General features: G+C 41.7%; 1 protein-coding gene and 1 long non-coding RNA gene across 3 annotated transcripts in view; one reads left to right on the forward strand and one right to left on the reverse strand.

Annotated features, from left to right (window-relative positions):
* The window catches only part of LOC111253204 (IDLSRF-like peptide), a 58,437-nt gene that overhangs the window by 10,225 nt on the left and 21,968 nt on the right, over window positions 1–26,244 (reverse strand). Inside the window, exons 2-3 of the mRNA XM_022812311.2 lie at window positions 16,256–16,430; window positions 1,297–1,437 (exon numbers count right to left, since the gene is read on the reverse strand). Coding sequence (XP_022668046.1) covers window positions 1,297–1,437; window positions 16,256–16,430 — 316 coding nt within the window. The remainder of the gene's footprint in view (window positions 1–1,296; window positions 1,438–16,255; window positions 16,431–26,244) is intronic.
* Window positions 15,223–24,538, forward strand: LOC111253211 (uncharacterized). Of its 2 annotated transcripts, XR_002674526.2 has the most exons (5): window positions 15,223–15,402; window positions 22,660–22,843; window positions 23,325–23,360; window positions 23,696–24,002; window positions 24,297–24,538. It is a non-coding gene; the product is annotated as an uncharacterized LOC111253211 (long non-coding RNA). The 2 variants fall into 2 exon arrangements; XR_015326526.1 differs by lacking the exon at window positions 24,297–24,538 and having other exon boundaries at window positions 23,696–24,161.

The raw sequence follows: 26,244 nt of genomic DNA on the forward strand, positions 1-26,244 counted from the left end.
TTTCTAAGTTTGGTAGGCAAATAGGTTACCCACTTAGCTATCACATGGATCACCTTAAGGCTGTTTAGGCACTATTAGTTATACCTTTTGAAATTTCTTCGTCTATGTTACTCATGATACATTCTAAAGTCTGTAGGATCCCACATGGTATTATATGTCGTAGGTAAAAACATTTGGCTAGTGTAAAACATAGCATTGTGTTTTTGACAGCGTTGGCCCTGCTTGTCGAAGGATATTGCTCTTTCAGCGTGGTTGCGGGTATAACTAGTAAAAACACTACCGATTTCTTAGGTCGTTACCATGAAATTTTGGCTCCGTCTAATCAAATCCAAGAGTTATGGCTTTAAGACCTATACGTGAAATTGAGAGAAGCACGAAGCTATAGGAAGTTTGCAACCACAAACGGTGCCAGTCACAGATTTATCTTCAGTTCACTTATAAAAACCATAAGGTGTATCATTTATGTATCAAAACATGTACTTAAAGTTTTATCTCTCCTACATAGGTACGCTATGTGACCAAGCATGCACACTGTTTCGTCATCTGGGGCTAAATCTACACGTACGTACATCAGAATTGCACGCAGAAAGACGTTATCTTAGAGGAGAAGTTATGCACTCTTACTGATCCAGATTTTTTTACAACTGCACTTCGGAAGAGAACGGTTGCACGAAAAAAAAGCTCTGCTTCCTTATTCCGAAATGTGCTTCTCACTTTTTATTATGGATTAAAAGCTCATGTCAATGCAAAGTATCAAAAGCTTTGGAAATCAATTTAATCAAACAACTCCAATTTTACTATATCTATATATATATATATATGTATATATATATATACATAGACACATACAAGTAATAGCAAGTAATTGTGTTGTAAAAGTTGTAGGAGAGAAATAAGGAAAGAAATGGCGTGGTATTTTGAGAAATCCTGCTCTCCGAATGGCTAGTTAGCACAAAAGTCTTAGCGTATTATGCAATTATATTTAACATTACGAACAATTTATTGAATTCTATGCCTCACCTCGGATGTCTATCTGAAAGTCCGAAACTTTAAATAAGGTCACATATAAGTGAGAAACACTTGTGTGAATCAAGTAGTTTAAAAGTTCTTTTCTGACTGAAACTCATCATTTTGTCACACATTTCTGTAGAGTTTATCATAGACATAGCGCATAGATAAGCCTTTCCTTGGAGAAATGTGTTCGTAATCGCTGCTAGTATGTTTCTTTGAAGCGCATTTAGTTTGCTCAATAGTACTTCATTTCTTGAGGAAGTTTCCCTGCTGTCGATCACTCACCTGCGGTGCATAGGGCGGCATGTTCGTCATAGCCGTCAGGGCAGTCCGGAGCCCCATCGCAGAGATACTGAATACTGATACAAACTGTGCCCTTGCCTGGACAGCGGAACGGCTGCGTCGGGTGGCATCTCTCCGTGTCAACTATATACAGAAGGATATATATAGAAAAAAAACAACGTCACCATACTTAGAAGTTGGTACTTTCTATATAGGGTGGTATTACATAGCTCAATGTATATGAATACAATGCACATAACTCAAAACAGAAAAGATGTGAAACGAGAAGCTCGAAATATGTATTAGATACGATCTACCGTGTAACCTCAGATATACAACCATATACAAAATAGCCGTAGGTAGTCGTCCATTGCGACGGATTAGATTTCAATGACATCATGTAAGCCGTCCCAAAGGCGACTAGGGTCTCTGTGAAAATTTTCTAAAAGACCACTTGTTTGAATATTACCCGAACCAATGGGGGTCACATCAAAAGACTATTTCGAAATGCGCAGCAAAACCTTACGCTTAGCGTTAACCCGACGTACCGCACGGTAAACACAAATGCGGTTCTAATACTGACAGGCTTCATTCTCTAGATTCCGAAAGCTAAAGGAAATCGCACGTTCCGGCAGGATCTGACGGATGATGCCGAAACTAGATTTTGAGATGTGATAATAAGAATAAGAAGCAATACCTAATTTTGTTCAGTAAACACCAGCGAAAGACACCATCCCTAATATAAAAAAATTGCACGTTCCGGTGTAGAGCTTACGTCCTACCTAATTCAGATCCTCAAAGATAACTGGGCCTTTCAAGGTTACCCTCACAAATTAGTAAGAGCTCATCGAACATCTGTGTTCTCTGCAGCGGTGGCCTGCGAGATACAACACCACACGCTGCCGACCTGCATACGGCGCTTAGCTACAATAGAGAGAGGCACATGGCAAGCGGAATGATATCCCTAGGAAACAGTATGAGAGGCATCACATCCTTCATCATACGACCACGATACTGTACAGGCTGAGACTCTGACAAAAGAGATCTCTACGAACAGCTGCAATTAGGTAACGTAACGAACGAAGCTTTGACGAATTTAGAGGACCCATGGAGGAGTCCCACTTCCGTGCGGAAAACTAGCTCACCTGGGCAGGTGGAGAACCTGATCAGAGTGGCCCTGGCCTGATGACCCAGTGGCAGTCACTTACTCTTACCACCCTACGGTACTGGTAAAAAAGATGAGGGCTGATTCGTAGGGAACGCTGAGAAAGGAACTTAGAATTATAAGCGGTAGTCGACCGGAGTAAGTTCAGCCGGCAGCGCTAAGCCTCACATTCGGCCATCTTAAAACAGACATTATGTCCTGGTAATGCCGGTCGTATGTAAACCATAATACATCGACAATCTATTACTATAAAATCAAAGCATCTAAGAGTAAAACATACATTATAACGAGGCTGCTCCTAGTCCTATTCGCCTTTAGTAATTACTAACGGAAGTACCAAAGGTAAAACTCAAACAATTTGTTTGCTGTTATATGTACAAAGGAACTCCCATAGAATGTGATAGACGTTGGAAGTTGGTGATAGATGTAGAAGGGGCTCACAGCTTAGCAACTGGTATTTTCTGCGCGGGTGCATACGTGTTTACCGCGTGCCCAGGTAACAATCAAATAAGTGACGGATCCGTGTCATCTCACTCGTCTTTTGTACCGTAGCGAAGATATGAATCTCTGAAACGATGTCTATACTTTTCATTGTAGGAGCCGGTTAGTTGCGCGACAAGAGATACGAGTGCCGTTGAACGTTTGTCGAATCAGGAAATGACATCGAGGTTCCAAAGTCGATAATAGGAATACTTCGACCGTAACAGGTCGGGAACTTTGTGAGCGATAGGTAGTAATACAGTGCCAGTTTATTTGTTATTTGTGATTAGCTAAAACGACGCTAATGAAGGTCTAAATTTTTTCATGGGCACTCCTTAGCTCGGCAAATGGTACTTTTTTGTAATTGGCTTTTTTGTAAATAGTACCTTATCTATATGGACAAATAAATGCATGGTGACCAAGTATCAGGTTTATACATTTTCGTCCTAGTAGCGGATGATTACGTCACGCTAAATCAATGCTTAATAAATCTAGCGTCGAATATATTTTACGCGCTTGTAATCTGCTGTGTTTCCTAGGCCGCATACGTGTTAGTTTTCGAGTCCATGGCAGGTGAATCCTATAGATACTGGGTTAGCGCAAATGATAACAAGTCCGGAAAAATACGAATGGGTATTTTCGGTAGACCCGCTTTCAAACCTCTGAACTCCTAATTGCCAATGAAAAACTGTGCGACCGCATACGTTACGCTTAATAGACCGAGCGTCACTCTGCGCAGTGATACGCGTCAGAGCACATCGGCTTAAATACTGCGATTGTACGGCTCCCTACACATTTAAATCGGTTTAGGCGCAAGTTTCACCGCAACAATAATATAGCAGTTATGAGATTTAATCAGTACCAACAACGCGTTTTACAGCCGTGTAAACTCTAGGTATATCGGTAACTTTGTGCGTACATGCACTTATGAGAACTTTGCTTAAAATTGGTAAGAGTCTTACATTAAAATATCTGGATAAATCCTGACTCCTGACATAGAATCTGGCCTGGTAAAATCGTATGGTGAATAGCAAGGTATAGAATGCATTAAGATGTATTATGCACACTTTGACAGTGTTCTCGCTACTTAATTTGTTCATATTTCCTACTCACAGATCTTCAGCTACATTTTGCCGTGACAAACCTTCGTTCAGGGCAAGCTGGGGTTCTCTCTCCAGATCCGCCGCTATCTGCGCACTTTATGTTTGTCATATATGCAGAAATATCGCTGTTCTTAGGCCTATCGTACAGCGCTACCTATCCATACGTAGGCTTTTACGAAGCGTGTGTGCATAACTACATGCTTATACGTTCCTCCATATTTACTGATCGAGGACTCTGAAATGATCTATCCTCGTTTTTGCTTATGACTTTTCGCAAATACAGTTTTATAATCAAACATCTACAAACGATTGCGATTGTCCGCGTACCTAGCTAATTTCAAGGCTTAGGACGAAGAACTATAGGTTGTAAAGAAGCTGCCCAAGGTTCTGAATAAGGCGACTGAGATCGGACGCACGATCGCGAGCTGACTTCGCCAGAGGAAAGCGGAGAAATTCTCATCGTTGAAGCAAGGTATAGTGGCACTGTGGCAGGCCAACATCCGAATAGGTTTGCTATTTTCTTTGTTTGTAAGCGACCGTGTCGACTTCGATAGATTTGTGATCTGTTGATATACCTATTTCAAGCTACTATAGACAAGCGTAATACGCAACTTTGGTACAAGCTTTGTCTAAATTCTAACTAATAACACCAGTAAGGGCTGTCTCATGCAAGACCGAGCTAAATATGCAAAACATATCGCACCTAGAAGAGCGAACGTATATAAGGTTTCATCTGGCTTCCGTAGAGATTGTTGCTTGATCTATTTACCGCAACGCGCGCAGTTCGACACGATATTCTCACATGATTTATATAGGCCTAACTACAGTTGGCGAAATCAAGTAGGAACCTCTCAATCTCTTTGTCCTCTATATTTTCTATAACCACGCATGCTTACTTCAGTAAGATGACGAAGGTGTTGCATTTGCAATGGCGTTTTTCAGGTTTACTCGTGAAGACCACCTGCCCCAGGCTATAGAAAAGGTGAGAAGAGAGGAGAGAAAAAGAAATAAAAACCTCTGTGCTAATATGCAAAGTAAACTCTGGCGGTAATAGTCGATCTTCGCCAAACCGCACGATGTGCATACCGAAAAACATCATTTAATGCAACAAACAGCACGCAGGCGAAAAAAACACCTCAGGGACCAGTAAAATCTACGACTTAACCCCTATTTAACGAAATGCGTGCAAAAAACAATTAAAAAAAAAAACTTTGGCTTAATGCGCCAATCCTGCTGGGATTTTATTTGTATATTTGTAGTTTTTTTAACGCATCGTGTAGCATCATTCCGTTATTATTATTATTATTATTATTATCGGCTGGCCTTGCTCAGTGGTCATCTTGGAGACTTTAAATACAAGTATTTCGATTGGATAAACCAGTCTACCTAGCTGTCCAGGTTTTGGACTCTCAAGTAGCCTTAATGGCCAGATCACGCACGAACTTCGATCCTCTGTCCGTATTGCAACATCGTTGTGACACAATGCATTGAAAGTTTTCTATTTATAGCTACATTGTATAGATACGGCGTTTACATGTCCTTAACTGACCCGAACTTTCCGTGTACCATATAGCGTAGACTTTGCATATATTTTTTTCTAGTAATTATTATTGGTTGAGTTCTGATTTAAAGTTTTCTTTTAGGTGATTGATGATTAGGGTAATATCACCTCTAAAAATAGCGAAGCAGTATAAGACAATTTTCAACATCAACACACCAATGTTTCCAAAATAATGAAGTCGTATTGATCATTGCTCTCTTTTGGTCACTTTTCTATCTTAGTCTATTTTTAGAATTTGGACCCATCGAAGAGGGAATCTCTTCAGACAAGCGACCATGCATCGGGTAACGAAGACCAGTCGAAATACAGAACCAAGATTATCAACTGATTACGAAGAAATATCGAATGGGATACAGGTGTTGCATAATGGGCGACTATTACGCGGTGGGGCCTTCTATAAGGGTTTCCTTATTGGAGCGATAATAGGATCTGGCATTGTAGCTACAACGTTAGCAATCCTCCATAAGATGGGTAGATTACCCGCTCGACCATGGCTAAGTCGGATACAAGCCCACGACCCACACTTCGGTTTCAGTAGACAGTCTTTCTGGTAACACCAACGCTAAACTTCAACGCCAAAGAGAACCGTAAGTACCGGCCGGTATCGGGAAGTGGTTGTCAAATGCTGCGAGTAACAATCCGAATTGCGTTTTACGCGCTGCCCGTAGAGGTCAGTTAAACCCAATTAATGCGCGATCTTGTTACGAACGACCGCATTGAGGAATATACCGCGTTGCTCCAGATGTGACGATGCAGCAGAACGGGTAAAGTATGAAGTGCGCGCGGTCGTAAAGAGAACAAATCGTATTGACAGGCAAAAGTGAATAAAATGAGCTCAAATCTAGTACCTGGGTTTTCGGTGTTACGGCAATGCTGAATAGTAAGCATAAAATTATTATACCTATTTCTTATTTAGCCCTTAAGAAGAAAGACTGCGAAAGCATGACAACAAACCTAGATTACAGTAACACTATAACCGGGAGTCTTAGAATCGGCGTTTTTTGCAGCATGAAACCTACACGAAAATAGTCAGTCTAAGATTTCGATCGATGTTAAGTCGGATCGAAATTTAGCTTTGCGTATATCTCAGCCAGGCAAGGTTGAACAAACCTTTACCAGCAGGCCGGCGGCTTTGCCACATTCTGCTGATCAGGCTTGCCCTCCGATGAAACAGCATAAAGGTCCCGTGCTGCCGTCCGGCCTCTGATGGCTGACCTCTAACACATAAATGAGTTTTCGCTTAGCTTCACCTACACGTCCGTAAGTTCAGCGGGAAAACTGGCTAGTACTGCGTCAGTCCATTCAATAGCACTTCAATTAGGGAAGTGGTCTGTTTACTAAAAACCTACATTTGCGAGCAACTATTTAGAAACGAACTGGCAGCATAAACAGTAATGTGGACTGACTGCATATAGTTATTCGTTCTACACAACTGTGTAACGAATGACGATACCCTGGTTGAGTCGAGAGAAATTAGCTGGATTTATATAACCGAATGGTCGAAACAAAGTTATGTTTATGAAAATTTGCTATGGCAGGCTTCAGACGCAGCTTCATCCAGCGTCTGAGTTTTCGTTCAAGTTCACATCTTTTTACTTTGACAGAAAATAGTCCAGTGATTGATAAACCCACTTAGAAGTTTGTCTTCAATGAAAATCTTCATCTGCCAAAATGCGACGGCGACCATTTGCTAGATAACATGCTCGTAATGTAATGTATAGATATATCGTACGGCATCGTCATGCAGAACAATATTTCAGTGGCTACCGAATAGAATCCGTATGCTATAATTTCAATGCGAGCCAATTAGTTTCAGTCAACATCTGCAATCAGTTCTACCCTTCTCTGCGGTACCTAACCTAAAACTAAGTTCGGGCCTTGAGAAATAACGGGATGCAGTTGTACGAATCCTGAGCACACGTTCTGCCAGCCTCCTTATTCTTCAAGGAGTTGCTGGCAACTTTGAGCTACACACAGATGGGCCGCTATTACTCCTGTAATCATGTGATTTCATCACCATTTCTTCTTCGCTGTAATGAGTCAAAGATTGTAAAGTCCCTAAACTAGGTAATTCTTGATATGCAGCTTACTCTCGTTTATTAGTTCGGTTTGCGTAGGGTATGTACATCGTAGAATAGGGAAATAAATAAGGTAAAAAATAGATTTTCCTGTCGCTCAGCCAAGCCGAGAGAAAAAAAGCCCGGTAAGTTTTATATTTTTACCTATTGAAAAAGTACGACGTACGCAAGTAATATATTGTTTGAAAAATATACTTTTGAAACAAGTTTTTTCTTCAAGTTAATAGATCCTAGGGGCACATGGAGACTATGTTCTTATAACGGAATTCGCCCGTTATCCGTATGTTTATAATATCTTTATGCAGAAATTTCCGCGATGTTTCTGCCAATGGAAAGCATTTCTATTACATTTCAATAACGTAACATATAGACAACCGATGCAACGATCTGGCGGCGTGAATTTTCCGAAACAGCAAAATGGGCAGACACACCTAGGGTCTGTTACAATGATTAGAACGAGATTACTGCTTTGGAGCAGCTTTCCATATAATTATTCTCGCATGGCTATTGCTCTAATCTAATCTAATTCAGTACAAGTACAAGAGTCGTACTAGATATTTGCCCGATGACTACTCCACGGCCCTCTGTAATCGTGCGCATAAACTAGAATAGGAACTGTTGGGATACAGTCGCGAATCCCTCCCGACGCTCAAAATACGAAATCGAGAATTAGCTGCTTTACGGTATGAAACAGGGAATGAGGTGCCATTGACTGATTCATCTGTACGAACTGACTTTACTTTTTTTGAAAAATAGGATAACATTACTCTCTTATCTAAACCATTTGTTTTTTTTTTGCCCAATCCAAACACCTAGTGGACAAGTGTTGGAGCGCTATGATTATTGCGTAACTGAAAGGACTGCGTGTATTGTGAAACTTCCGGTAGGCATTTCTTTAGAACGCTCTGAGCGGTCAAAAACCACGTATCTGTTGTGGTACTCGTCGTACTGGTGCCAATTGGTGTAGTTTCCAGGGGCCAGAACCGGCCAAAAGGGCAACAGAACGTAAACGCGTAAAAGCTAAGGTTAGTAAAGACTAAGAGGGGGATGACGAATACCGCGAACTAGTAGAACGTAAAAAAACAATAACCTTTTCGTTAGAGCTGCCCCAGCGTTGCCCCCGACGCTGTTAACGTCAACAACACAAGAAAACAATGAGCCACATCACCCCCTTCTGTTAAACAGAATCGTCGAAAAATCTAGCCAAACTTTGTTCAAACTTTTTCCCAACATGCACACCGCTTACAGTTGACCCTTTGTCACAGATGAACAGGAAGGAAACTACGCAAACTCATCCATCCGAGATCGGAACCGATGAGCGGACTTCCGCAATGCCGACACAAGACAGGCGTTAAGTAAGATTCAGTTCGAACGCAACATTACGGCTTATTCGCTTCTAGTTCACCTCTGTGCTACGGCAATCGTCATGATAAATCCTTGTGTAATGCTTCTTTGGACTACTCATGTAGGAGTCCGGATTATGAGTGGTTTCGTGTGAATACATTGTAGCGCTTCTCCTGCTGTACATGAGCGTACGGTGACGACTATGGCTATACAGGCTGTTTCTGCACGTTGACCTGCGCTGGCGGCAGGCGAAAGCTTGTAATATAAGCAAATAGCCGCCGCCAGGTTTGCTATCCGCCGGTTACTTCGGGACGCGTCAAACATTCGGACGTCATCAGTAAGCTACCATGTAGAGGAGCTACGTTTATGCTGTGTATGGGCGGAAACGCGGGCGGCATTGGTATTAGCTGTTGTCGCTGCTCGTTGCAGGGGCAGAAGTATGCCCGTCGGTCGAAGGATAAAGTTCGAAAAAAAATCGAAGGATAGATCACGTGAGCGATTCGCGAAGGCCGAGAACATCACAAACGGAGTGCCATGTTACATGGTGGGGAAATTTTTTGCAGGACGCTCAAGTCTTTTTATTATCAGTACCACCTTTGGGGTAATTTCTACGAAGGTCGTCAACTGGGCATACATTCAATCTATCAAAGCTTGTGCATAAAACAGATTTAGGGCCCGAAAAAGCCTGAATATAAAATGAATAATTCTTAACTGGTCCGCAAAATACCTTTACGTGCGCGTAGAGCGTTGTGTGTTTGAACATCAACCGTATTTCGTACTACTCAGTAACAGAGGGAAAGTAAAATAAAAAAATCATGTAGAATGATCACTTAATTTACTACAGACTAGACATGTAAATTACTAATCAACACTCAGACTGAACGTACAAGTAGTTTATAATATCACGTTCTCTTCGTAGTCACATCGTGCCCTTTGAGGGCATTTGTCTGTTGAAATTGAAAACGCATGCAGTGTGATCGGAACTCCAAACCTAGCGTAGACACACTTCGTTCTGTGCTGGAAGGAAGCAGGGGACACGAAGTAATGCTTAACGGCACTACTAAGCATAAGTATTTTCTGTTTCTTTTTCAACAATTCTCATTGTGGAATACCCTATGTTCGAACAACGCCTGAGTAGCTCCACAACTCCAGTTGAGCAAAAAAGTACACATGAAAGGATTGGCCCATTGTTATAAATATATATCATAGTTTATATAATCATTTATCGATACTGTCGTTCCTCGACAGCGGGAACTGCCAAATTCGGACAGCAATTTTTTTGATTTTTTTTTGCAGCATTTGTGATTCAAATTTTGCGGACGCTTCGAGGCGTTCAAGAATTTTTTCATAATTCTCTCAGTGGTCCTTGGTACCTTTCCATTTTCGCTGCGGGAGCTGATTAAAAGGATGCAAATCTCAATTGAAATCCAGCCACAAACTTAACTGTTACCTCTAGAATGAGAGTTTAGGGCATGCAAGTTAATCATGCCAACGCTAAGGTAGTAACGAGGCCTGCAAGTCCCCAATGCATGGCCTTCCAGCTGACGTTGCATTTGAGTCGACTATTTATATTACGCTGTTCTCTTTTACAGTAGATCTCGGACAGATGTGTTGATAAGGAAGAAAGGTCTCGAAATTTGAATAAATCTAAAATATGCTGTGGGCTGGTTGTCGGGCAGTAATAAAGGGTGTTATGTTGTATCACGGTGATGCAATAGACAAAGCTTTCGTTTCTCGATAAAACTTATACGCCTACCAAGTGCGATACTTTTCATGCCAAGTGGTGTCAAAAGCCCAAGATCGTCCATAACTTCGCGTGCTCAGTTCTAACATTCGGCACTTTTCAATCTATGATAGGCCTCCTTAGCGTAACTTGTGGTAAGAAAATGCTTAACGAAACAAACAACTACTATCGAGAACCTGACGCTTCTTGACGTTACTTCTACAGGATACAACGGTAGTATTTGTCCGGCGCCCTCCTGACGAGAAAGGTCTGTTCTCGTTAGATAAGCAATGATGCAGTAGAGAAAATAACCGGTACGTTAAAGCCACCAGAAGAAAACATATATGAAGCGCAGATATTACCTAAACTCTTCTATTTATTAACATTAGACATAGATACGGTTAACATTTCAATGCATTTGTGTCATATGTGTCTGAGTGTAGATTATAGTTCGCACAGAAATGCAGGTGGCGAACATGTAGTCTCCTTCTCCTCCTTTAACAGGTCCGATTCTAATTTCCATAGTCAGATCGATGTTTCATAAAGAATATCCTCATTGTGATTTTTGAAAGCAGTTGTAGCGAAGGAGCTTACTAAGGTGGCCCCGAAGCATACGTGAAAGCCGTATACTTCGGGACCATGTGTGCGTACATGTGCACATCCCTAATGGAACACGAATAGAGAAATGTTGCTCTCAAACTAGCCTCAAGCTAGATTCGAAGCGAGTATTCGCCTGTGTGCTTTTTGAAGACACGTAACAGCTAGCGGCTTGCTAAATTTGTAAATAGCACGCTTCGTTTTGCGAAAGTAAGGAGCATTTTTCACGGGTTATTTTTCAAAACGGTAGTCGCCGCGATAAGATTACTTCCAAGATATTAATGAATGCCGCTATCAGAGATTCTAGACGACTTCTGGATAGCTTTGGTTAACGACTCTGCAGCTATGAAGACTCTTCGACCTTCCTTCGCTTCATTGCAAGGCTTGACGGCAAAAACGAAGTTCTTCATGCTGTCAAGGCAATGAATATGCTACAGTACAACCATATTATAACAGTATATTCTCATTAGGTATTTTATTAGGACACTCCGGTAATTTAGGCCAGGTCTCAATGTAAGAGAGAGCTTAGAAAAGGGGAATTTTTTTTAAAGTAGAGACTTATATCAACGGCACCTTGAAAAGACCTAGCACGGTCTAGAGCTATATACGTACGTACGTACGTACCGAAACGGATGAAAACATGTGTACTGTAATAATAAATGTACTTTCGATTTTGGGCCGTTGTGAGTAGTACTTAAATAATTCTCTTCGGTCAAATCTCGTCATTAGTGCAGATTTTAGTGGCAGCTCGATGCAATCACGACCGCTGAGAGAACTGACGATATGGCTTCCCGCTTCTCAGAGGGCTCAGGAGGTGCTGAAGTCCTCGATTTTGACGGTTGATGATAACCGCTCAACAAAACGACTAAAAGGATTCACGCGACTGACAGCCGTCAAATGCTGGCCTCAGGACCAAACCGTGTGACAGGTATATTGGGTAGGAACGATCTCCAGGTCGTATCGTACGCAAATAAAACTATCCCGAGAAGCTTCCGAATCTCGAGTCTTTATTAATATCAAACGGGTTTTGATGGACAGTCCGGAGCACAACTATGTCTGCGCTGTTTTTCTGCTTAATATAAAAAGAACCGCAGGGCCTATCACTTTCGTACAGCTCTTCATAGCGGGGAATCCGTACGGCACTTTGATAGAGAAGGTTCAACGCTAAACGCTGGAAGATTATACGAGGGGTAAGTCTTCGGCGGACGAACCTAGCTATGAGTTACTCGATCAGTCCTCCCGCGACGAACTGCACCAGCGGTATTCGCCCTTTCTGTCACTAAGGTCGTTCGGGCTTGACAACGACCGTCCGTCAATTAATGTCTCGCTACTTGAGGGAGCGCAGGGTGTGGGGGGAAGTATATTCGCAATTGCAAAAGCTGTCAGAAAACGAAGCCGAGCTGCGAAATGTCGGTCGCTCTAGACGACAATAGATCTTCCGATACGGTTTTTTTGTCATGGTGAGTCAGATCTTATGGGGCCGCTGCAGCTCCCGAAACGTACTCCCTTATTCATTCTGTTGGATATGAATTACTCTACTGGTTTCCTTCATTTCTTCCCAGGTCATCGAATAAAAGGTCGGGTCGTACTAGAGACTCTCCGTTAGAATCGCTATGGAGCCAGAAGCGTCGCCGTTACGTGCTGGCGTATCGAGCAGCGTTTGAAGCGCTCCAACATGTGAAGACTGCTGTAGCTCACATGCAAGTGAACGATCCGCCCATATACCGCCTGGCTACCTGCGCAGTTGCTCGCAGCACCCACTATTGCGATGTTTCCAGTGTTCGGTAAACACTACGATAGGCGAAGCCCTAGGCGCCATAAATTGCGCTATGCATCGCTCAGCTGTATTGCCTCCGAAGTCGCGATCAGCTAAACCGCGAGGCCGCTTCGTATCCCAGCTTCCGAATCCTTGAAGTCCTTGCGCTAGGCGTTTTAGCCGGAGGAGTCCGTACACTTACGCTGCTCTCGCCCATAAGTCGATACGTTCTTCCTAGGTATGAGCCTGGATGAAGCATCTAGAAACGAGTTGAACGGTTGCGCAGTCACGGTAGCAGCGTGTCAGCGTGAATCTTAACTAGTATGAGATAACCGCCCGACAGTGTAGTTGAAACGAACGGGAAAATTATATTGTGTTAGGAATAACGTTGAATATCCCACAAGTATGCTCCACAAATAACGACAATTCTCGATCTCGATCATATACTCTGGGTGGGAATTTGAGCTGATGAAGCCAAGTCTGATACTTACCCGTACGTCTGTTTATGATTACTTTGAATGTTCAATCTATTTAATATAAACGTCGATATCCAGCAATATCAGCTACGATAGCAATGTACGGCGGAGTAACACTCCTATGTAAATATTATCAACCTTATATAGGCGGAGGAGTCGATCTAAAAAATCACACTGCCATCATGCTGATCACATACTATGCTCGAAATTCCCTTTCGTATACACTTTGGAATACCGAATGAGCCAAAAATGTGGCCGTTTGTATTGCTGCTAGACCGAGGTCAAAGCCAAAAATTGCCAGACTTTGAAGGAATACAGTAGGTTTTATTTTAATTTGTTTTAATTTAAATAGGCGAAAGATATTTCGAGAATTACAGAATGTTTTCAAATCATTAACTCTCTACTGTGAAATGACGCTTCCCATGCCGCGTCTTACTTTGACGGTCTAACATTATATATATATATATATATATATATATATATATATATAATACCAAAAAGCTATCACGTGCTATGATATTATGTTCTACCGCGTGTAGGTACAATCTTGTGTGTGGCCTAAGTTTATCATATTCCATGCGAACGCATGGATGCCCCTGAGGTGCGGGTGCATCCAATGGTACGGTATCAGCTGTTCCAATGCATTAACAGTCAGGTCATCCATTTATTCGTTGTCTGATTTCACATTGGTCGTGTTCTGCCTACAACTGCCCGAATCAACGGAACTAATAGATGGACTGATTCACACTTTTAGCCGATTGTGTCCTGGTAATAGCTCAAGCGGTGTTAGGCGGGGTCACATTGCTGAGCAGTAGTTTTCATTAGTCATGGAATTGTTATGAAATTCTTCGTCTTGACGCTCTCTGAGTATTTTTTTTGGTAAAAAAGAGGAGATCTCCTAGCAACCCATGTATCTAACTGATAGCGCGATGCACGTAGTGATGAATCTTCCTTACGTATTGCGGGGCGTGATCCTACGGACCTCCGTGCTCTTCAGGTTGAGCTAACGCGCGTAACCTGCGCGTACTTGATGAACCTTGAGCGCACCCGTCTCCATCAATTAGGCCAAGACGCGTCTGGATCATCGTTAATCATAGAATTGGTAGATATGCTGATAATCTGTCGATATGCTCACTATGGCATCTACTGATATATATGATCGATACTTTATAATTGGTTCGGCTACATCTACTCCGGCTACATCCGTTTGATAGGATTTATGCTGCAGGAATTAAGCGTAAGCCAAATAACTACTAAACGTTTAATCGTGCAAATGCTATTGGGGTATATAACAATATGGGCGGTGTAGATGAGGCTAAATCTGGGTACAACCTGCGCGTCAGCATCTTCGAATAACACTACAGCTGTACGAATAGAAGCATCGGTATATATGCGTATCCGATTAAAGATGTAATTTGTTGTCTTCGCCTAGATCCGTCTAAATTAATATGAGGGTAGTAATGCGAACAGCTGCCCTTTAACCCCTGTCATCGATTTTCCCGATGAAACCGTTTCACAATTGGAAAGCACGACCAGAGGACCTCCCAGTCAAAATGCGAGTATCAGATTGAGCAACGAAGTTCCTTTCGGCTCGTTCTTCATTCTCCTACGTGGTCCTGCATTCAGCAAAGCTCTAGTTGCATTATCGCACCGTTGACGATTATCCATTTTGAAGGTGGAACAAGAAGAGCAGCTTTACAATCTATTACAGGAACTTCCGTAATTAACTGGGTCCTTTTAAGGCTCCTTGACTCTGTTACTACGTTCGAAAACACTGAACGATTTTTGTTGGACACGCTAAGAACGTTTAACATCAAACTACGTGGGTAAGTAAACAATGGGATAATAATGTATTAAGATTTCATGCTGTATTGCGTTTTACTGTTTAGGTTAGCATTTGTTGCGGTCGCCATTCCTATTCATTCAGTTTGACAAATAGTGACATCAATCGATCGGAAACCGATCAGTGTCAAGGCAAAAGAGTATGCGTATATTAACGTAGATTTTTGCGTGATAAGCAAAGCGTTCCTAACCATTGAATCACGACCGTCGAGGCATTTATTAGGAAACGACAGGATCGTAAGAATTTTTCTGTTCGCTAGGATATCCCTGCGCGCTGGAACGCTAAACGTTATTTTTGACACGCTAACAGTATCGAAATAAGGTACCGGATGCGTGTACGAACTAGTACGTATTTAATCGTGACGTTTGCCTGCAACAAATCCGGTCATGGAAGCACAGAATCATCGGATCAATCTTTGCGAGTCGGCTCGTCTCGCTGAACCTGTGTTACATTGATGAATATTCGCTGGTGATCCCCAAATATACCGAAAAGCCAACGAACAATACCGCTCAGAATATATCGAAGGTGATACTTTTCTGACAACACAGATATAAGATCTAACATGTACTGAAACAGTAGACAATAACATATGAGTACGATTTTTAAATGGCGTGAACATGGGCCCCACGGTTGCCACACGAAGATGTCGGCCAAAGTACCAAAGCACTGAAGCCCAATTTGCGTCTGTTGTGCAGGGGGAAAAAGAGAAATTCTTTTCGGATAGAAATGAAGTGTCGATTTTTTTGTCACGCTGCCATAGGATAGGGTAAATGTCTATTTTTTGCTGTCATATCTGTTAAGTGTACAGCGACACCGTTGACATAACGCCTACTTACCTTCACGCTTAACGTTGCTACTAGCTGGCATATGGGATGGCAGAGGTCCACCTCCACGTTCCATCAACCTATCAAGGTTGACAAGGTACGCTCCGCCCACCAGTGGGATCATCATGACACCTATAGCTGCGCCCGCTATGGCAACAAGCGCAATCTTTCCGTTGACTCTATTCATCTGAAACGAAATGTTACTATTAGATTATTTTTCAGTGATCTTAGGACGAACAAACGTGTGTATGTTGCTGCGTTCATAAATTTGCTCGGTCTGTCTGAGAGTCGTTTATTATGGATGATTTCAGCCGATTTGGCTATAAACAGAGCTCTATAAACTATAAACTGGCTATAAGCTGTCCTACTTATAGTGATTAAAGAAGTTCACAGTATTGTGACTAGAAATGTACGCTGTGCACGTTCATGTGTTGGTGGCATTCGTGGGAGCCGAATTTAATTTCTTTAAAAATCGAGCTGCCTCGTTTGTTACGAACTAAGCAATAACTAGGCTGGCAAATCCAACAAAAAAAAAAAAAAACGGAAGAGGAGACTTTGTTATGAAATTTAATAATCTGCTTTATTACCAATTGAAGACCTATTTGGATATCTACTATTTTTTTTGCAATTCATTTCGATCGCTTTCAGCAATTTTCTTAAGCAGCTACGAAGACCTCTCTAAGCTTCGAGTTTTACGTCCGGTATCGCCGGCAGGCATTCCATCAGACACACAAACGGCTGGCTAGTTGAGGAAGCCGTAATACTAGCAAAATGTTCACATTAAATCGACTGTATTTTGAAAAGTCTCAGCGTGCTTGATTAAATGAAGTCGAAACAAAGCTGACCCAAAACAATAACTGTTTTCTGGTATTGATTCTTCTAAAGGAGGCCCATTTCAGATTGGCTTCTTCTCTTAGGGTAGCTTAGTTTCCAGTGAAAGCGTCAGCTTTATCGGATGTACTAAATCAGCCCTCGGTTCATCGGAAGTTCTGCTCACGCCTCCACCGACCGCTTTCTGTCCGAGAACAGAGGCAGCTTCGTCCTTCGGCTGAGCTTCGTCAGTTATCGAACGGTATTGACACAAAATTACTTTACCAGTATGATGCGATTTAGCCACTTGACAACAGATAAGTCTGGCAGCAGGCAAAAGAACCAAGATGGAAAGTTTCATGACTGCTCGTTACCCCGTGTGAATATTGTACTTTTCCGCTCCTTTGATTTGCTGCCAGAGTCACCCAGGAATGAAATAAGCACCGAAACCTATTTAACCAACTGGAAATCTTCAGGACAAGTTGTTGCTTACACACATCTGATATGTGTGTGGACCCTTGTTATTAATGATTACACCACCATATATATATATATATATATTAATTTTGCCTATCTTGTCTGTGGGCACGCTGATTAACGTCGCCCACACAGACTATCATAAGCCTTTGAAACGTTATATCCTTTCATTCAAACGAAAACTAACATACCGGTATTAATATGCCCACCACCTACTCAAAGCTACTATCGTAAGGAGGTAAATGGGTGTTATCTAAGTGCATGCTCATAACAGTGCACTCGAGTCGTATCGCACGTCATTTGTTATATAATCAGTATATCTATGCGAGCGTACGTACGCCTTCCCGGGCCTACGTTTGCCTCAAGCTCAATTATGAAGAGTTGCTTGACTGAACAGTAGCGGCCACAGCAGTCAATCGCATCGCTTATAGAAGCACCGATGGCCGGCGACGTGGTCGCCAAGGTATCTTCGACCTCTGGCCTATAAAGGCCCCCCTAGGGATTCGATTGACTCCATCGACCGAGCAATCGTCCGTCTGTTCGTCCAATTTCTGTTCCTACCCATGCCGCCCCCTTCCCTGTTCCTGCGTTCAATTTCCGCAGTCTCTCGCACACTCGAACTTCTCCTGGGGCGCACGCGTGGCCGGTGCTGCACCTTTCTGCGGGACACTGCGTAGGAAAGACGTATTCATACTTAAAACATTGGAGTCGCTTGTCTACTTGCCATTTATTCATGGCTTCGATTATGAATCGACTCTTGCATTGTTAGCAGTGGCAAGCTCTAACATACCGCACCGCCAGTCAGGCCACGAAAACTAGGCTACTAAAGCCACAAAACCCGCAGCGAGACCAAAATGGCTCTTCCCCTCGATTCCTCCGATGGGTCTCCCGTGGTGCGAACGTCGGACGGCTGCGGCGGGACAGATGAGGAAAAATTGGCGTTCATACCGGCCAGTTTCAAATAAGTCAAGAGCCATTCGCGTATTAAGGCGACGCCAAGATGGAGTGCAAGGCGGTCTGTAGACCGAGACAAATCGTCCGACTGAATGAATATGAGATAGCACAATATCACACGTCGACGATTATTAACACTCGTCTCTGTATATCTAGAACACGAATAGTTCCGATATCAACGGAACAGATGACGCTGCTCTGTAGAGCACCAAAAACTTCTAATAGAAAATGAATACAACCTCTCAACTACTATCGGATTGAGTGTACAAGCTTGAGTAGAGAATAACAGGCGATGCATAAGATAAAGCGAGATATTATTTCAGATGTTTTTTAAGTGTCCGAACACTGGCGAAAGTTTGGGCAGATCTGACCGTATCGATCGAGCCAGCTTAATTTCGAATACGAGAGCTGCTTCTAAATGAGCATATCTCCTAAACTACGTACCTTAACATATTCGACAAGCGTCAAATAACTAAAAGGATCAGTTCTGCTTTCCGTATAGGAAGTGCTTTTCTATTAAGAGGTTATTTCCCGTTGAGATAGATCAATTATCCCCTGCGATTTGCTAATACATCATATTGTATTTGGGAATGCAAGCCACATCGTTGCAGTAACCGCCTAACGACCTACGACTAACTGCTTCTACTTGGCCGCATAATGAATTATATGCGTGACAGCTTGCTCTCTTTCTCTTGAGCACCTTCCTGATACTCGAAAGACTCGTAAATGTCGTAAATATTTGAGCCTACACGTACCTACGCATGAAATTACTGTTTGCGACCGTTCGGCTATACGTTATCTATTCATTTTCGAATATAATATTCTGTTAAATTACGGATAACTCTTTTGTCGTATGAGATGGTGATGATAGATGCTATACCCACGACTTCACGAGCCTCGTCATATAGTTCTCTTGGGCGTAGTATCATTCTGGGTTTGGACGTTGACTAGTAGTAGTTAATACCAGGCGATAAGAAGCGTTCAACATTCGAAGATACCTAAAAAACGCATTAGATTATTATAAAGTGATCCATCAGTCCTGGATTAGCCAACATCAGGCCATCAGAGTTACGTGTGTATATATACACATGCGTACAACTCAGTGGAGCTTCTTTAGGTTAAGGCTTGTTTATTTCCTATTAGTTATAAACGAAGTGTACTGTGCAATAAACTAGCGCACATTATTGAGCTGTTACCATAATTGGGATCCTATCCACTGATCATACATTACAAGGAGAAGTTCAACCTGGATGTAAGGGGATCGTTTGAAAAATTCGTCCGAAATGGCTGATCTAGATGTAAGTAACTTGTCCTAATATCTTCAAAGGACTTTACTTAAATCTGGTGACATTGTTCAATAAGTGATATTTGGACTAAGGCTATGGCAGACAATTTCTGAAGTAGCCCAAACAGCTAAGTGGGTTATATCATAAATAAGAGAGCACTATATTGCAGTAATGTTTAGTGCGAGGGAAAGAGAATCTTGCCAAAATGACCTTTGCTCTGATATTTCAGATGAAATTATCTTAGCGAAATCGGATTTACCATATCAGAGTCAGCACTTGGCTACCATTAATTTTCGGTTTCTTGCCTGAGGCCGGAACTTGCACTGTGTATGCTTTCTGAACGTGTGTTTTGCGAAGTCGGAGATCATCGGTAGTCTACCTTTCAGTTTTTACTATATTTACTAATTAGAGAACACTTGTTCTTATCGATCCTGATCACGTTCAGTGCGGCGTATCATTCATTACTTTGTAGCATGTGTCCAAGTTATATCCAGATACTCTATTATAAGTAACTATTTTAACGAATTACATCAGCTATTGCTTCACATTTGTTGGTCTTCTTCGGAGCGTTTAGTCTTGCTTTAGTATCACCTAGCGATCCATATTTGAAAACGACGTTGCATAGAAAAATCTTCTGCGGAGGCTGTCCTTCAAAGAAACTATGAGGCGAATAGTTATTTCGAAATAGTAATGCGGGGCCTGAAGTCGAAAGAGAACTTGGCTTATATACATATACACAAACATACGTCTATAAGAAGCAAGAAAGAAATATACATATATTTCTCTCTTGCGTCTTCAAGCAAATATATATATATATATATATGTTTGGTTCAGTTTTATAAAATGAGATTTACGCGTGGCACTCGTAGTCCAATATGCATACGCGACAGCTGCTATGAAAAGAGATCGCTCATGCAAGACATTTCCTTTAGCTCTGGTTCTGGTCCCGGTAATATCCCGAACAAATTTTCGGTGGGATCAAACTTTTCTTATAAACGTCATAATCGATTTATCAATAGTATTAAAGCAACCTATGTTTCGATCATGCGACCCAACTGTTGAGGATTTTGTTGGGATTTTTTCACGCGTCGGCTCTGCTTCCCGCAACATATATACAGAACACTCTGGCGTATAAATTAGGACCCATCCCATTAAAAAGCTGCTGGAATCCAGTTAAAACGTTATATATTTTAGCAAAGCAGACGTAATGACAGCCAGCTATTTAATTGTATTCTGAGAGTTGACATTGACGCTAGCTACGCAATAGTCTTGTTTCGCTTCCGTACACCCCCGTTGTTGGAGTGTAGAACGTCGGTGCTGTACACTACGCGCCCACTCACCTTGATCGCTGTCTGCTAATTGGGTGGTAAGTTGTTGGAAAAACGCGAAAGTTACATGAAAGCGTAATCTACCTTCAAGTCAGACTCGAGAAGCGAAATTTACTGGATAACTTGGACGTACCACACAGCACGAAACATGCTCTGGGATATTTTGATTGGCGCCCAGAACAACCACGGCTCTGTGAACGTCTGGGAGTATTTATGGGTACGACAGGTTCCTGTCACATTCACATTTCCCCGTTGTACCTGACGGGGTCTGGCAGTGGATTTCAATAAATAAACGTGTTTAATATGCATACGAAGTAGATTTGAAGCTCTACCACAAAGGGAGGAAAAGCAAAATATACATATTTTTGGTACACGTTCTTTGTCAGTATGATGAGCTCGATCTAACCGTTATGTTTGCAGCTATCTCGCATTATACCGCGAGTGGACTTATACCTGGCCGCCTTTCGATTTCGCATTGATTTGGATATTGGCGAGCGCATAGTCATCAATTTTAGGAGGCAACTTGGTATGTCGTTAACTAGATTTTCCTGCCGTAATAAGTATATATTTGGGAACGTGACTAAGGGACCTAAATTAACGACAACTAAGCACTAGTCCTATTATCGACACAACAAGGAGCAAAGCTACCCTGCAGACCTAAGGAAACGGCTGAGAAGATATCGAAGACAATACTAAACGAAGCTCCTACAGCAATAAACGATTCGTGCTTTACGTTGCATCTCGTTATACCCCAATGACCAATGAAAACGGGCTGTTATGGTTTGTTTGGTCCATCGATCTTTGTCTAGACGAAAGGTAGGCGATGAATCAGAAGGCAAAGTACGTAGACACGGCTCGTATCACGCGTTCATGTTGCCAACGTAGTGTCCATCAAAGTTTTATACACTTGTAGGACACAGTTTCTTTCGAATATGAAAATTATTAGGTAAGGAGGGTACTTATGAAAGCGTGCCATCGGCGAGAAGCGAGCTGGCTAATATTTCAGCAAAAGACAAAAAAGAAATAACATGTACTATTGCTTCAAAGAGACGCATGGATTACAAATCAAAATAAAAAGAATATATTTAGCCTGGCGTTCATGCACGCTATGCGTACATATACAAATACGCTCTCCATTAAACAGTGTTCATGTTAACAAGATCCACATTGACAGTCATATGGCCCAAGCATTAACGCCTGCAGCGTCTCTACTCTTAACTGGGATTGACGCTTAAGTCAGTGCTTGGACCTTATTCTAGTTCGGTTGAATCGTTTCCTTAAACTATCGGTAATAGCCGCCTTTTCCTCGTTTTTTTATGCAGCGAAGCCCAAGTATAATTGTTCCCCTATACATACGTGATTCAGGGTGCATTGCCAGAGGGCAATCAAATTCTAAGCGATCTTATCCAATTAGATATTGCGTCTGCTGCTATCGTATTATCTAGAATAGAGGACCACATCCTCTTCAAGATTGCCAGAAAAATTAGTTCGACTAAATAGCAGCGCAATTGATCCATATTTGATATTTTTGTAAAATATTCTAATCGTCCATCTATTTTAGTTTATTTGGTAGAAGTCAGAAGAGGAAGAAACAGCAAGGGTCCAACAGTCGAGCGGTCCTGGTTCTCTCTGTTCCTTGTTTTGATACTCGACCGCGGGTAACCCGCAATTGTTCAGCCCCTGTGTTACACAGTTGGCCCAAGTTATCGCGTAATGTTCCCCGACGTTGGCCAGGCTTTCAAACGGTAAGTAATGTCATGCAAATTTTGTTTTTCTTATATTCTGTGTTTGTTTCTACAGAGGCAGGCTGCGAACGAAGCTGGTGATACGACATGGTTATGGTGATGAAGAATCCCTGCTGCGTTTTGAAGACAACTGCACTGCGCCCATAAGCTTCCTGCGTTACCACATATGTTTAATACTTTTAAACAATAATTAGTACATACAACTTAAACGTAAGTTTCTTATTTGCAGAAAGCTTTGCAACTGCAATTGTACGATGAGCGCCTTATCTGGCAGGCTGGTTTGCGAAGAACCTGTAAACGGTTTTGGGTAGATAATTCTATGATTTTTATACGACCTGAAGGCGTAGGCGTCGTTCGAAAAATTACCTCTTTAAACAGATTGTCAAACTGCCTGTGGGCCACCGTTGCCATAGGTCGACTTTCTAGCATTGTTGTGATTGCTGCTTTATTTAATGTGCTTTTGCTCTTGATGCCCTCCTAGGAACGAGGACTCCGTCCTATGTTCTTCAAATGAAGAGTGAGTCCAAGTAACTATTTTCTAAATCCTGCATTGTTTGTATTTGTAGTTATATTTTTCTTATATTAGCTAATAATGAAGACCGGAACGTAATGTGCTTAGTTAATCTCGCGTGAATGACTGATCTCACTATTATTCAGCGATTAGGTAGAAATCGCATAAACAAATTTATGATGAACAAACATTGGTGCTTGGGGTCTCAGCCTTCACCAAAGGTAGCCACTGGGTCGAAAACATCTGTTCTTACTGAGCTATTTTTATACGTCTTTTAATAGTCCACGTTAGGTTAAAGGGTTGATTTACTTAGCTCAAAATTATCTCGTCCAAACTCACAGTCACCGATGGCATCCAAATTACGATCAAGCAGTATTTTTGAAACTACAAGTCGCCAAACCGGCTGGATGTCACCATCTCATGCCGCGCCCTCTACGTATTCATCAAGCATACAGATCTACCGGTTACTGTTATTGCTAGTCGAGCGGAACCTATTCCGGATTGAATGAGGAAATAAATGGTCGTGGCGGGACTTCGCGAAGGTTTCCGGAGTTTCTCGCCTTTCCTTTCTGGCCCTTCGGTCGTTTATCTCGCAGAATAAGGCGCACGAAAGGAACCAGGAAAGAAAGTAAAATATCATAGGAAACTGTGAGTAGATAACTTTGTGCTGACGTAAGCGTGACAAGTAAGTCGAACCGGTAGTTTATTTGTGTATCATCCAGAATAAGTACGATACCAAATGGGGACAGGAGTGCCTGTTATGATTAATCGCAATGGAAGCCCATGAATGTGTAGACAAAGCGTTAAACCAATATTTTTCGGTGAGTCGCTGATATTTGAAAATTGGATCTGTTCACGATTATATTGAATAAATAACGAGGGTGATGATAGAAGTGAACTATAAGTATAAATTGTAATCTTTTTTTTTTGTTTACATTTCAGTAGTAAAAATGAAGTCCTTTAACACATCTTCATTTATATCGAAGTGCAACGAAAATAAAGACGATTCCGATACAGTTTTAATCACCGCGATCTTATCAAGTATCGTACAATCGTAAGCGGGTCCTGCGCGAATTGAATTGGCAGGGAATGCTGTGAAGTGCGGTTAACAACCCTGATGGTTATGTACTGAGCCGTTTCCCGCGACAAGAACTTCACGATACCCGCGATAGTTCTGTGGTGGCTTGTCTGCGTGCTAGCCGTGATGATATATGCTGCATAGGATCGTTGACATTTGGCCGTAGGCATACTATATTTTAGGCCTATATTCGGTCGTCTGAAGCGATACTTAACAGCAATACCGGGCGTAAAACTCGAAACATTTATTTAAATATTATAATTAAAAGTACGGACGTTGATTTGAGGCTATCTTATTCGCTATATAGATAATTTTCTGCGTACAGATCATAAGCAAATTACCAGCCATTCAATCTAGTTGGCGCGAGGAATGAAGCGATTCTGTGCTCAGGTGACAGTTGGATTAGGACGACTAAGGTTTAATACGCGAGGCTTGGCCGTATGCTCTGTTAATGTTGGCCTTAGCAGCGTTGTTTTGTATTGTCTTGAACTGTGTGATTGATAAGTATCTACTAATGATGCAGCTCGAGCTAAAACAAAAATAAAATTCCCTTCCATTCTCATCGTTATTTGTTTCTAATGATGCTCGCATTGGCATCAGCTAATGGCAAATGGATCTTAAGAATACCCATTTAGATAAAGAGACTATTCATTCGATCATTTAGCGAGGCATCGACCGCCAAGATATTAGTCTGAAATACAAGAGAAACCTGTCTTCAAGCTTTCAAGCAGTAAATCATTATGGAATTAAAATGGCGTCCTTTTGTGCGCTTTGCGAATGCGGTCACCATTTTCGAGTGGCTATGGGCCATGTAGGGGCATAAGAGAAAAAGTAAGATCGTAATTACTTTCCAGAGAGAAACTGCCGGGTGCCTAACCTTACATTCGGAACTAAATCCTTAATTGGGCAGAATAATAATAATAATGATAATTTTTATGGGACAAAAAAACAATGGTATGAAAGGTAAATCTTCCTCATTTCCACCGTCCTATTTCATTTGCACTTTGTTCCAGAACTTCAGCTCCACTTTTCCTTTACTATACGCTTCCTCGTTGTCACTCCTCACAGAACAATACCCTTGATTTCAGCTCGCGTTTTGAGTTCTTCATTAAGTTACGCGTATATTACCCACGATCACTCTTAAATTAGACACGGCACTTTTAAGTGAAGATAGATACCGTTGAAGGATTATCCTCACAGTCTCACAGCCACCCACATACGTAGAATAGGTAGCCATATATATTTACATTTAGGACAATAACAACATCGTCGATGACATGAGAGAACGCTGGAGTGGATAGGGCCTAAACCAGTGTGTTTAGCGTACATAAATGACATAAAATGCGAACGTACAAAAGTGATTAAATGATGAACCCACTGCGTAGGGTAACAGATAAAATCAGTGGGTAGGTTATATCATATCAGACAGGATCTATCCGGCGTGCAGAAGTTACTTGAGTTTGTTGCCATTTTCCCGCTCTATTTTAAATAGAGGAAATGTTACGCTCGCATGATATGGCGAAAGATTCCTATTCAACTAAATGCAATGTAACAATCTTATATATTGAAATTCCCATATTAGGCAATCGCGCAGTAAAACGTCGATTGCGGACAAATTTGAACCCACTAATGTAATGCTACCTACCACTGTGTATGTTAAAACTCTGTTTTTCGCTAAAAATTTTTTTACTCATGCTAACAAGCTAGTGTTACGTAAACCTATAGCATTTACATTAAAGCTAGAATAGGAGAATACATCATCAAACTACCGCTTTAGCACAGATAGCATTATCTCAGACCCACTGAGTCGCT

This window comes from Varroa destructor, unplaced genomic scaffold (assembly GCF_002443255.2).
Source record: "Varroa destructor unplaced genomic scaffold, Vdes_3.0 BEIS01000001.1, whole genome shotgun sequence".
Lineage (NCBI taxonomy): Eukaryota > Metazoa > Arthropoda > Arachnida > Mesostigmata > Varroidae > Varroa > Varroa destructor.